This window comes from Rhinopithecus bieti, unplaced genomic scaffold (genome assembly GCF_001698545.2).
Source record: "Rhinopithecus bieti isolate Rb0 unplaced genomic scaffold, ASM169854v2 scaffold_39385, whole genome shotgun sequence".
In the NCBI taxonomy this organism is placed as follows: Eukaryota; Metazoa; Chordata; class Mammalia; order Primates; family Cercopithecidae; genus Rhinopithecus; species Rhinopithecus bieti.
In genome coordinates, this window is record NW_016816111.1 from 79,352 (window position 1) to 93,207 (window position 13,856).

At 48.1% G+C, this 13,856-nt stretch overlaps 1 protein-coding gene across 5 annotated transcripts in view; it reads left to right on the forward strand.

The window, feature by feature from the left end:
• EPN2 (epsin 2) overlaps nt 1–13,856 on the forward strand; it is a 104,333-nt gene that overhangs the window by 42,374 nt on the left and 48,103 nt on the right. For 3 of the 5 annotated variants that reach the window (XM_017854364.1, XM_017854366.1, XM_017854365.1), the window contains exons 2-4: nt 6,514–6,636; nt 7,511–8,275; nt 10,192–10,362. In XM_017854364.1, coding sequence (XP_017709853.1) covers nt 7,681–8,275; nt 10,192–10,362 — 766 coding nt within the window. In that variant the 5' untranslated portion in view covers nt 6,514–6,636; nt 7,511–7,680. The remainder of the gene's footprint in view (nt 1–6,513; nt 6,637–7,510; nt 8,276–10,191; nt 10,363–13,856) is intronic. The other 2 variants (XM_017854367.1, XM_017854368.1) reach the window with 1 other exon arrangement.

A 13,856-nucleotide genomic window follows, 5' to 3' on the forward strand; every position in this document is an offset into this window, starting at 1 on the left:
TTCTTGCTTTCTTCTGTGGCTACTTCAATCATAGGTAAACTCTGATTCTGCCCCTGGGGTGTGTTCCAGCAGCTTAGCAACCCTGCTGGTTTCCCAGAAGTTTTAGGAACTATCCAGAGGGGTCTACAAATGGTCCAGTCTGGATTCTTAACATATCACTGATCTAGCTGCTAGGTGGGGGAACTGTGGGACTTTAAGTGGCTTGTTCTGAGTCCTGGGCCTACTCCTGGCCAGTTCCACAAGGATGACTGAAGTACTCTTTCCAAGAAGAGGGGGATTATTGTTGTTGCATAGGCAAAACTAACGATTCAGTTTTCAGAATGGAAATAAAATATTTGGTTTAAAGAACCTTACCTACTTCTGGGGACTAACTGTAGAAAAATGAGTATTCCCTTTCATATTGAGTAGATATGGCTTTTAATATGGAGGCTCTGAAGCTCCCAGGGCATTTCAGAAGGCCTGATGATTTCTGCATTGCTCATGGTGCTACTTCCCCAGGCCACCTCAAACATTTAGTTTCTTGGCTGTTTGTTGGAATTTTATTGACTCTGTGTGGTTAACAATTGTTATCTAACGTGCGTCAGCATCCTTATTTCTTAGTAAAATGACTTATTAATTAATACAATTTCAAAACAAGTTTTTAGGGCTAGGGCTGGAGTGAGGAAGGTGTGGTGGTGACCAGGAGCGTCTGCCTGGTCATCTCATCCCGTGAATAAAGTGGCCATTCTGTGGGCCTGCTCAGCCTGTTTTTTTGTTTGTTTGTTTTTTTGTTTGTTATGAGACAAAGTTGCTCTGTCACCCAGGCTGGAGTGCAGTGGCATTATCATGGGCCACTGTAGCCTCCATCTCCTGGGCTCAAGCAATTCTCCCATCTCAGTCTCCTGAGTAGCTGGGACTGCAGATGTGCGCCACCATGCCCAGCTAATTAAAAAAAAAAAAAAATTTTTTTTTAAAAAAATTTTTGTAGAGATGAGGTCTCACCATGTTGTCCAGACTAGTCTTGAACTCCTGGGCTCAAGTGATCCTCCTGCCTTGGCCTCCCAAAGTGCTGGGATTATAGGCGTGAGCCACTGCACCTGGCCCTATCCCTGTGACAGCTCTCTTGGAAGGCACAGAAAGGTTTGTTTGCCTTGAATAATGAATCCCACTTTACATCTTGCTGTCTTCATTCAAAAATGTTTAAAGTTTTGACAGAATTGTATAAGTTCATGTACTTCATTTATCAGTTAGCATCAAATAGTTCTAGGTAATACCTGATATGATGATAGAACTGGATTTCTTTTTTTTTTTTGAGACGGAGTTTTGCTCTGTCGCCCGGGCTGGAGTGCAGTGGCCGGATCTCAGCTCACTGCAAGCTCCGCCTCCCGGGTTCACGCCATTCTCCTGCCTCAGCCTCCAGAGTAACTGGGACTATAGGCGCCCGCCACCTCGCCCCGGCTAGTTTTTTGTATTTTTAGTAGAGACGGGATTTCACCAGGTTAGCCAGAATGGTCTTAATCTCCTGACCTCGTGATCCGCCTGTCTCGGCCTCCCAAAGTGCTGGGATTACAGGCTTGAGCCACCGCGCCTGGCTAGAACTGGATTTCTAAAGGCATTTCTAGTTACTGAGGATCCTTTCAATTGTCAGTATGTAATTTATGAGAGTAATTTTTTGTTTTGTTTTGTTTTGTTTTTTGCTATATTGGGTTTAAAGTTTTAATAGAGTTTAATGTTGTTTTTCCTTGTTTTGACAACCCTCCCGCCTCCACCTCTAACATCCATATCTGGCCTGGAGGTTCTTAAGAAATGATTGTGAGCTAATCACACACTTCCTCAGGTTTGAGTGAGGAGCCCAGAAGGTAACAAATGATCCTGTTTTAGTTGCATTTGCATGTGCATTAGTTCAGTCTCAACAAGCTGGAAACAAGAAAACTGGAAAATTGAGGAGGAAAGTTTGGAAAGCGGAGCGTGCAAACTGCGAAAAAGAGTGAGAACAAATCAAAACTCAGATTCTAGAAATAATAGAATGTGCCCGGGCGTGGTTGGCTCACGCCTGTCATCTCAGCACTTTGGGGGGCCGAGGCAGGTGGATCACTTGAGGTCAGAAGTTCAAGGCCAGCCTGGCCAACATGGTGAAACCCTGTCTCTACTAAAAACACAAAACTTAGCTGGGTGTGCACCTATAATCCCAGCTACTTGGGTGGCTGGGGCACCAGGATTGCACGAACCTGAGAGGCAGAGGTTGCAGTGAGCCGAGATTGCGCCACTGCACTCCAGCCTGGGCAACAGGGCGAGACTCTGTCTCAAAAAAAAAAGAGATAAATAACAGGTTATGCTGTGGCGGGTGGTATATGATGTTTGGAGCTTGGAGCTTGCTCCTGGGATGGACTCATGGCAGATGTTTGCTGGGAGAGGAGATGTTTAAATGTTTAAAGCCAGTCCTGTGGTTGTGGGGAAACAGTGAAAAATGGGGACCTGAGGTATACAAGGGCAAGTGTGGCAAAGTAATGGAAGTCCAGATGTTCAGCTGGAATAGCTAGAGCTTTGTGCCCACTGGCACTGCTAGAGTCCTGCCTCATGGCCCAAGCATCATGGACTGTTTTACGGTTGGAATCATTAGTTTCGGCCTCCAAAGTATTGCTTAGGTGAGGTACGTAGCCCAGTTGGCCTGGAAAATGAAAAGCCTCAGCTGGGCGCAGTAGCTGACGCCTGTAATCCCAGCACTCTGGGAGGCTGAGGCTGGTGGATCACAAGGTCAGGAGATTGAGACCATCCTGGCTAACATGGTGAAACCCCGTCTCGACTAAAAATACAAAAAAATCAGCCGGGCATGGTGGTGGGTGCCTGTAGTCCCAGCTACAGGCTGAGGCAGGAGAATGGTGTGGACCAGAGAGGCGGAGCTTGCAGTGAGCCGAGATTGCGCCTCTGCACTCCAGTATGGGCGACAGAGCAAGACTCTATCTCAAAAAAAAAAACAAAAAAAAAAACAAAAAAAACCCACAAAAGCCTCCAGTGACTTTTTTCCTAGTAAGAATTATTTATTTGTTTGTTTATTTATTTATTTTTTTTAGAGACGGGATCTCGCCATGTTGCCCAGGTTGGTCTTGAACTCCTGAGCTCAAGTGATCTGCCCACTTCGGCTTCCCAAAGTGCTGGGATTACAGACATGAGCAACCACACCTGGCCCTAGTGAGGTGTATCAGTCTGTTTTCACACTGCTAATAAAGACATACCCGAGACTGGGAAGAAAAGGAGGTTTAATTGGACTTATAGTTCCACATGGTTGGGGAGGCCTCAGAATCATGGCAGGAGGTGAAAGGCACTTCTTACATGGCAGCAGCAAGAGAAAAATGAGGAAGAAGCAAAAGTAGAAACCCCTGATAAACCCATCAGATCTTGTGAGACTTATTTACTATCACAGGAATAGCACGGAGAAGACTGGTCCCCATAATTCGGTTACTTCCCCTGGGTCCCTTCCACAACACATGGGAATTCTGGGAGACACAATTCAAGTTGAGATTTGGTTGGGGACTCAGCCAAACCATATCATGAAGATTTCTTTTTGTTTTTCTCTTTTGAGTCAGAGTCTCGCTCTGTCACCCAGGCTGGAGTGCAGTGGCGCCATCTCAACTCATTCCAACCTCTGCCTCCTGGGTTCAAGTGATTCTCATGCCTCAGCCACCCAAGTAGCTGGGATTCCAGGTGTGCACCACCACACCTGGCTAATTTTTGTAGTTTTAGAAAAGACAGAGTTTTGCCATGTTGGCCAGGCTGTTGCTGAACTCCTGGCCTCAAGTGATCCTCCTGCATCGGCCTGCCAAAGTGCTGGGATTACAGGCGTGAGCCGCCGCGCCAGGCCCTAGTGAGGATTTCTTAGCTCCATACCTCTCACTTCTCACCATCCGCCTGTGCTGAAAGCTGTTCCTGTCTATCAGCTTTAAGAAAATAACAGGCAGCCACACAAATTATATAGGCCTTATTTTGTTTTTTTGACTATAATCAGTATTTTATTAGCTTTTTCCTTTTTCTTGAAGTTTAAGTATTTCAGAGACCATCAACAGATGTCCTTGCAAGTTAGTCTGTTAGAGAAAACCCCTGCCTTGGTCAACAGCCCCTGTTTCTTAATTGTTTGGAGTTCCTTTCCCAGCTTCTGTCTGGGAGGGCAGCGACACCTCGGCCCTTGCTCACAGGAATCACTGCCTTTTCTTTGCTGCCAAAGGTCTCGGAGGCTCATTGGGAGCCCTGACTGGGCCTCACAGCCTCCCTGGGAGGACACTGGGCCCAGCTGGAGGTCTTCCAGTTCCACCTACAAGGTCACCGGATAGGGGAGGGCAGCAGAGCCCAGGGCATTGTTTCTCACTTAGGAAAGTGTTCTTTTTTTTTTCCTTAGGACATTCTCAACCATTTGATACCATTTTACTGGGAAGGAGGTGGCTGAAGTCCTCTTTTTTTCTTTCCTTTTTTTTTTTTTTTTTTTTTTTTTGAGACAGGGTCTCACTCTGTTGCCCAGGCTGGAGTGCAGTGGTGTGCTCTTGGCTCACTACAACCTCCGCCTCTCAGGCTCAAGCAGTTCTTGTGCCTCAGCCTCCTGAGTGAGCTGGGATTACAGATGTGTACCACCACAGGGTTTCGCCGTGTTGCCCAGGCTGGTCTTGAACTCCTGAGCTCAGGCAGTCTGCCTGCCTGGGCCTCCCAAAGTGCTAGGATTACAGGTGTGAGCCACCATGCCCAGCCAAAGTCTTCGTCAGTGGTGAATCCTAGCTCTGCCCACTTCTCTGAGAAGCTAAAGAGTCATACCTGCTCTACATCAAATGGAACAACAAATAGAAGGGTCTGGTGGTCCCTGGCACATTGTAAGGCTCCTGAACATTAAGTACCTCTGATCATTACTACTACTACTGATTTTCACACATTTGCCCTTTAAGCTGGGAAATATTCATTAAAAATTAAAATGTTCTTTTGTTTTTTTCTTTGTGAGGCCCGTCGTATCTTTGCCAGCAGTAAATGTTGCATCATGAATGAAAAACCTAATTACATCAAATGTGCAGGCCACCGTGAAAAAGTTTTTATCCCTGGTCCTTTGCAGAATATGCCTGGTTTTAGCTGAAGCCCTGTTCTGTGACTTCAGATAGAGTCAGATTCCTTGACATATTTGAGGGTGGAGAGAAGGTCTCCTTGGCCAGAGCAGATGTATGGGTTATTACCAGGGCGAAATTTTACGACCTGCCCCCTTTTTGTGTGTGGAAGATCATACAAAGTGCTTTTTCCTATTTTCTCATTTAACACTAAACAGCAATCAGTACAGAAGACTTCTGTAACTTTCTCCCCACGTAACAAGCAAGCAGTCAGTTTTGCAGGACACCAGCTAGGTATCCTTCAGTTCTACTCTGATATTTACTTGGAGATAGCTTCGGATCCCACATGTTGAGGGCCTAGTCCCACAAGACCACTCCCTCCTTCCCAGCAGTGCAAGTCCAGGCCTTTGGAACTTCTGACCAACCAGCTTCAAGTTGAGACCCCTTCTTTGGGTTCCGTTAATTTGGTAGAGTGGCTCACATAACTCAGGGAAATAGACTTGTATTTATCTATGTATTATAAAGGATATTACAAAGGATACAGATGAAGAGATGCATAGGCCAGGTCGGGGAGAAGGATGCAGAGCTTCCATGCCATACCTCGGTGTCACCCTTCAGGAACCTTCGTGTGTTCAGCCATCCAGAAGCTTCCTGAGCCTGTCCTTATGTCTTTTTATGGAGGCTTCATTATGGAGACATGATTGACTAAATGATTGGCCATTGGTGATAATCTTCAGTCCCTCTCCCCTTCCCGGGACTGATATTGCCTTGGTCTTTCTGGTGACCAGCCCCATCCTGAAGTTGCCTAGGGACTGCCAGCCCTCAGTCAATCATTCACATGCAAAAAGACATCACTGTGGAGATTCTGAGGATTTTAGGTTTGGAATCCCTGCCAAGTGACAGGGATGAAGACCAAATACATATTTCACAATAGCAAACCCTCCTTTTTGTGTGATTGTGATGAGTAGTCATTGCATTTCCTGTGGCTTTTCCTTGCTTCTGCCACCTTTTGTTTACTTGTTTTTTTGATGTGCCCCTTACCCATCTGGGGCTTTAGATGAGGAAGGTAGGAGCTACCTGTTGTTTCTGTGGCAGAAACATCTTGAGAGTAAAGACCACCACAGGAGGAAAGGGAGGTGCAGGTTCTGGGCCTGGAGTGACCTTAGTCAGCTGACCATGTGATTCCAGGCCTCAGGTTCCTCACTTGTATAGTGGGAAAAATAATCCTTCCCCTGAGGGTTTGGGGGGACAGCCGAGCAGGTAGTCAGGATGGTGGGTGGAGCCCCTTGCTTCCTATCCGGGCCCTAGCTGTCCTAATCTACCTGGGGCAATCCCTGGAGACTTCTAGGGACTCAGTTTTCCCATTTTATAGGTAAGGAACTTTCATCCCCTGCCAGACTGTGGCCTTCTTGAGGGCAGGGACTCTGTTTTTAACCTGTAACATTTATTTATTTGACAGTGTTCATTTCTGTGTTGGGCACAGTGCTAAGTGCTGGGTGCTCGCTGGTGATGAGGCAGATGAAGGTTACCAAACTTGTGGACAGGAGCCTCATGTCACAGATGTGGACCTCACTGTAGCCTGGTAAGTGAGTGTTATCTGGAGGAAGAGAGGGGATAGTTGATGTGTTTGGTTGGAGCGAGTTAAAGGCTAGCCAGGGGTCTCAGTTTTCTTTGTGAAATGAGGGGCTGGGCTATAACCAGATTAGTTTTAAGGCTGTATTAGCTTGGGCCAGATGCTGGAGGCTTCTGAAAGCCAAGTGGAGGTCTTTATCCTTTTTCTAGAAGAGCTGTTAGGAATCTTTATAAATTCTTGAGCAGGGAAGGTCAGGCGAAAAGTGATTGTCAAGGAGAATTTTCTGGACATTCGGAAGCACAATGGACCAAAGCAGTTTTGAAGGTATTGACAGACATTTTTGAGTTAAGGTAGACCTGAAATTAGTCTCTTTCTTGTCATAATGTGTATTTTTTTTTTAATTTAAATAAACTTAAAAAAAAAATAGAGATGGGGGTATTGCTCTTTTGACCAAGCTAGCCTCAAGTAATACTCCCATTTCAGCTTCGCAAAGTGCTGGGATTACAGGTGTGAGCCACCATATCTGGTCTCACACATAATTTTAAATCTGCCAAGATCAGCTTCCCCCAGCATTTCCGATTCTTCCACAACTGACTTTTGCCAGGCAGTGAAAAGACAACCCATAAAATAGCCATTCCAGTGGAAGCGTTTTGAAAATAGAGCAATAGTCATGATGTTTACTTCCTTTCTCCTAAAGGCTTAAACTTGAGTGTAAATTTTATTCATTGTTAACTGGTAATATTGATTTTATCTTGGGTTCATCCTGAGGAGGCTGGGTATGTCCACTCAGCTCCCCAGTTTTACCCAGTACCTGCTGCTGGACCAGTCTCCCACCCTCACAGGGGGCTTACGTCGCAGTGGAGTGGGTTTTCTCTTTCTCTAGGTCATGGCTTCCAGCTTTTCGAATCTGAGGCTCCAAAGGAGGAAATGACCGTTCAGGGATCTTACTCCAGCTTGATTACGGAAACTGAACCTTCATAGGGTGCGCACTTACCAAGGACAGGAAAGTTTCTCTCTTTGAAGGGCTTTAAACTTATAACAAAGAAAATAAAAATGACGACTTCGTCTATCAGACGGCAGATGAAAAACATTGTGAACAATTACTCGGAGGCAGAAATCAAAGTCCGGGAAGCCACCTCCAATGACCCGTGGGGACCATCCAGTTCTCTGATGACCGAGATCGCCGACCTGACCTACAATGTAGTGGCCTTCTCGGAGATCATGAGCATGGTGTGGAAGCGGCTCAATGACCATGGCAAGAATTGGCGGCATGTGTACAAGGCGCTGACCCTGCTGGACTACCTCATCAAGACAGGCTCTGAACGCGTGGCTCAGCAGTGCCGTGAGAACATCTTCGCCATCCAGACCCTGAAGGACTTCCAGTACATTGACCGAGATGGCAAGGACCAGGGCATCAATGTGCGTGAGAAGTCAAAGCAACTGGTGGCCCTCCTCAAGGATGAGGAACGGCTGAAGGCTGAGAGGGCCCAGGCTCTCAAAACCAAAGAGCGCATGGCCCAGGTTGCCACTGGCATGGGCAGCAACCAGATCACTTTTGGGCGAGGCTCCAGCCAGCCCAACCTCTCCACCAGCCACTCGGAGCAGGAGTATGGCAAGGCTGGGGGTTCCCCGGCCTCCTACCATGGCTGTGAGTAATGGAAGTGCTTCTCACCCTTTGCCAGAGCAGCAGCAGTGGGTGACAGGTGGGGTGGGTGTCCCTGGGCTTAGGGAGTGATGACCACTGCAGAGCTTGAACCTGTCCTGAGTACCCAGCTTTTGGTGGCCCAGGCAAATTGTTCTTGGTCTGGATTGAGTTTTGGTTATAAAGGGACTTTTATTTTAGTCCCTTGGCTGCTCTGGTTCAGGGGTTTCTAACACCCTTTGCTACTCTGTGGGTCTCATTCTGTACATCTGGGCAGAAGGTGGGCAGAGGCAGGTCTTTTCTGCTTCCTTGTCAGAATGGGTCTGGCAGCAAAGAGGGTTGTCCTGCTGCACATACAATGGGGAGTTGACTCTGGTAGCCAGGAGGAAGCAAATGCTCTTTCTTGATAATCTTGTTTCTTTAATCTCATATTAAATGTTTTTCTACTGACTGAGCTGCAGGTCTCTTGAATGGCTCAGTATTATTCTGCTTCAGCAAAAAACTTGTACCGGTTGCTAGTGTGAACAAGGCCTCCCTTCCAAACATGCAAATGAGAGTTCCTGGTGATTTGGTTGCATGGCTGGGTCTGCATTGAGTGGGGCCGGTCTAGTTCTAGTTTTGCATGTTGGGTTAATATGGGTCTTTGTCCTATGGTCAGAAGAGGTTTCGAGTGGAGTTCAGGGCCTGATGGAAGCTGGTCTCTGTGAGCCACATTGGCATCCTGGCTGTTCATTGGAAGTGGTCCCCCAACAAGTGTTTCTCCATTTTCACAGTGTTGTGCCAGCCACATTGTGGACCCCACACTCAGAGAGACAGGTGGCCCTAGTGGCCTTTGGGGGACAGGGTGAGGATGGAGGTGGGGGCTGTAGAAATTATATCTTCTGGCTGCTGAAACAAAAGTGCAGATCCCTAGTAACACTATGTCAGCATAGCAGAAAACTTTTTTTAGAGGAAGTTATTTGTAGTTTGACAGACCTCAGTCAACCCTTGCTTAGTCAGTGTTCTGTTACCAGACCATTTACTAACATTTCCTGCTTTTGCAGGTTTCGATTTGACATTGTACTGCCACCACTAGCATTTTGAGAAATGTGTTAAATGAGAGATTTGCATATTAAAGTCAGATTTCCTGCTTCTAGGAATTCTGAATTATTACCGAGCTCGGAGCAGGTTAACATATTCGTGTCCCATATGTAGTTGTCATTTTTCCTTCTTAGTTTGAACTGCTTTGCTTAAGCAAAGGTTGTGACCTTGGTTAAACCTCTTGAAAACAATTTAACCTTAATCTCCAGAAGCCTCAACGTAGGGTTAAGTTGCACCAAAAAAATGAAGATTGTCTTTTAAGAAGTGAAATTGTTTTATTTCTCTCAAGGACCCTCTCACCAACCCCCAGAGAGGCTCCCTGTGGCTTGAGTTGGTCCCAACCTGTCTTCACTTCCTCTGTTCCTATGGCTGTGGCTGTGGCTTTGATGCAGGCCAAGGGGAGCTGCCATTCTTTTTATGTGTTTTTCACAGTCATTATTCTCAAGAAGCCAGAGGATACTAAGCAAGGAGCTGAAATAGCTTCATGTTCCATGAGCAATTTGTGGAACTTTGCAGATGCAGGGGTGGGACAGTGGGGGTGTAGGAACCTGGTTTGATCCACCCCTCCTCCTCATACTGAGTCCAGGGCCTGTAGCCATAGGTCCTGCTGGGCTAAATGATACTGCCACAGTTCCAGCTCTGACATTTTTGGTTCCCTCAGACCTTACGCTTGAGCTGCATGTTCAGGGTCAGAATGTGGTCAGCGGGCTTTTCACAGCTTCCACCGCAGTGGGCTGCGGGGTTGACCCCGAGCAACCTTGGCCTGCACCTCCTGCAGGGGCTGCTGCGCACCCTCTAATGGCGTGTCTCTCTCTGTGTGTGTGTGTGTCCCTGCCCCACAGCGCCTGAGGCCTCGCTGTGCCCCCAGCACCGCACAGGGGCCCCGCTGGGTCAGAGTGAGGAACTGCAGCCACTGAGCCAGCGCCACCCCTTCCTGCCGCACCTGGGGCTGGCCTCTCGCCCAAATGGTGACTGGTCCCAGCCCTGCCTCACTTGTGACCGCGCAGCCCGAGGTGGGACGGCGGTTTGCTTTTTTTCCTTACTAGAAATGCTGGGCAGCTTGCTGGGGGTGTGCTTGCCGTGCCAGTACAGCCAACTCTCTCCCTGTCTCCTCTGGGCCTGGCGGTTTGGACTCCAGCAGCCCCAGGAGCCCTTTCTTCCCCTCTCCTGGAAGCTTGTGGCCTGGTTGTGCTCCCTTCCCAGGATCACATGTCACTTGCTGGAAGTTCTGTCAAAGGTTTAGCAGGGAGCTGTTCTTTGGGTAAGGCATGGGGTGATGGCCCATGCTCTCCGCATGCTCCCATTCCCTGACAAACTGGAGGGGGCTCTTCTACCTGTCTGGCCCACCCATGGTGGTGGGTCAGACACCTTGGCTTGTTGGACCGGAAATGTGTGATTTAAACCTCACAATGCCAGACCAATGTAAGATCCTCACTGGATGGTCATTGGAAGCCATCATCCTTAATGCAGTAATGTATGCCTTGCCCTGAATAAAATGGGATTTTTTTTTTGCTTCCCAATTAACTGCTGTTCTTCCTGAAATCCCCGTTACCGTGGAAAACAGAGAGTTAGCTGTACTGTCAATTCTAGATCATGGTGTTTGAAGATACCTAATTCAATGGGTAACTAAAAATGGGGCTTCTCTTCCTACTAATTAATAATGCATCCTGATCAGAGCCCTACAACTGTAGCAGGTTAAACTGAAAACAGATTTTCACTGTTGCCTACAAGAAAATGCTGTCAGTCTAATCTACCTTCGGTCCCAAGTGGGATCTCTGCTACAGAGAAGAAAGGTGTTTGTTCTCTTCTACTCTTCTTACAAGAAGGGGCACGACAGAGAGCTTTTGTGCGACTTCCCTGATAAGGTGGCCAGCCTTTATTCAGCCCTGGAAACAGTTACTGTTCATTCATGCCTCATTAATATTACAGCTTGTTTGACTTGGGTATTTGTGTGATAACTATATTTAACTCTAGGATATGTCCCTTCATGCCCCTGTTTTCCCCTAACAGTTTATACAGGATTTTGGCTTCTTCTAAAATGACATTAGAAAATGTAAGGAAGGCCAGCTCTGCCCTGTAAAGAATGTAAATGATAAAACCATGCATTAAAGGGTCACCCAGAGGCATTGGAGTTACATGCCCATTTCACCCTACCCGGATAGTCAGGGGCTGCTGTTCTTAGCAGGTCCGGCAGAACTCTCCATGGAGTTCCCTTTTTGTTTTTCCTGTGTTCTACCCATTTGGTAACTGACAAGGTCTGTTTTGAGCCTTGGTGGCTAATTCTGCGTTCCCCTGGCCCTCTAGCTCTCCTGCTGGCAAACTGGCTTTCCTGGCACGTTCGCGTGTTAAATATGGCCTGGCAGGACTGCAGGCTGGCCATCGCCCCTTGCTGCGGCTGTCTCTGGCCCTGCCTCTGCACCTTTGCCTGTGCCATTCAGTTCTCTCTGCTTGGATGTCGCTCCTACCACCTGCCCCCTGTTCCCCCAACCTGGCAAGTTGGTTAAAGTATCCACCCCATGTGGATTTCTCTTGTCCTTCAGCCCTGTTAGGAGTTGAAGATAAAAGTGAGTATTTTTTTCTTCGAAGATTTCTCATGCCCCAGATGAGTTTTGAGCAAGTGTTATATGGATTGCATTTCTTCCTTTAACTGTTGGGTGTGGCATCCTCTTCACATCTCAGTCCCTCCCCGTCAGAGGGTAGGGGGCTATCGGAGTCGGGGGCAAAGACCCTGGCCGTGTTTCTTCTCTGTTCTTTCTTGATGCTTCACAGAGGGTTGAGTATAAGGTAAGTGCTTAATCTATGCACACCAGTGGATTTGTTTTGAGCACACCTTCTTGGAAATCGGCAGTGGAAAAGTCAGAATGATGCCAGCCATTCAGAAAACTGTCAGGTGAGATGCAGGCTGTGATTCAGGAGAGGTGTTTGTGAGGGGTACATTTGGGACCACAGACCCCACAGAGGCAGAGGAGGCAGACTGCTCGGAAGCCCTCTTCACATGAGAGCAGCCACAGCCAGGAAGGCCTCTTGTGTGACTGGCAATAATCTGAGGATGTTTGAGGAGAGCTTTCTTTCATGTGCCATATTTCATCTCATTCTCCCTGTGCCCCTCCCTCTCTCTCACCTCCCACATAGATCTGTAGATCTGACCTTGGAAGTCTCTCGAATTGTCCATCGTGTTCCATGGCCTCAATTCAGTGCCTGCCTTCTGACCAATTTCCTGCTGTCGGCCTCTCCCAGTCTCACCCACCCTCCGTCTTTATAAAGGATGCCCTGGTCCTGAGTCTCAGAAAGCCCCTTTAGATGCCAGGCCTTGCAGGGCCATCCCAGAGCCTTTGACGTTGCAGACCTCAGTTGCTTCCACCAGCTGTGTCCCCTGCCCTCAGTCTGGGGGTCCTGCTGTTCCCACAGAAGCATTCCAGACCTTCCCAGGCCTGCTGACATCCGCCTGCAGGCACAGCTCTGGGCTTTCGTTTTGAAGCCTGTTCTGCCTGCCCTTTGCTCTGTATTTATTGAGTTCCCATGGGGCACCAGGCACTGAGCACAGAACAGAGCCCCCTACCCTCATGGAGCTTACATGGTAATGGGAAAGAAAAACACAATATAAATTATTCAGCATGTTATGTAATGAGTGCTCTGGAAAACAGCAAGACAAAAAGTCCTGCTGAGTGTCTTTGGAGAGGTAGGGGAGGGTGGCTTGTAGTATGAATGGATCCAGGATTGAAGGAGCATGGGGGTGAGCCTTGTGGAGGTTGGAAAGAGCCTTCCCCGCAGAAGGGCAGCTGTGCAAAGGCCCTGAAGTGGGAGTGTACTCAAGGTGTTTGAGAAAAGGCAGCCAGTGAGGTGGCGATGAGTGACAGAGCATGGCCGGTGCATGGGGGTGGAGCGTGGCAGAGGTGGGCCTGGAGGAGGTGTGGGGCAGGGCCTCTCAACTCTATCTGGCTGAGAGCATGCCTTGAATTCCTAGTCCATCCAGACGGGTACTTTTGTGTCCATGTTTAGATGTTGTGCCGATGTCATTGCCAGGAGCTTTTGAAACACTTTCACTGTGCTTACCTTGCAGATCATGCACTCAGTGGCCCGGTGCTAGGCCTTCTGGGTTTATGTCAGAAATTTTCTTGACTTTCACCCACAGCGAGGTAGGGGAACATGAGGGTTAGGAGGATCCCTTGGGCTGTGTGTGGGCAGGGTGGGAGCAGGGAGCTGGGTCAGGAGGCCACTGTCCCCATCCAGGTGGAAGATGGTGGGGGTCTGGACCCGGCAGGGCTGCAGAGGTCTGGGCAGTGGTCAGGTTCTGGGTATGGTTTTTTTTTCTTTTTGGTTGTTTTTTTTTGTTTTTTGAGACGGAGTCTAGCACTATCGCCCAGGCTGGAGTGCAGTGGCGTGATCTCGGTTCACTGCAAGCTCCGCCTCCTGGGTTCACGCTATTCTCCTGCCTCAGCCTCATGAGTAGCTGGGACTACAGGCGCCCGCCACCTCGCCTGGCTAGTTTTTTTGTATTTTTTTTTTT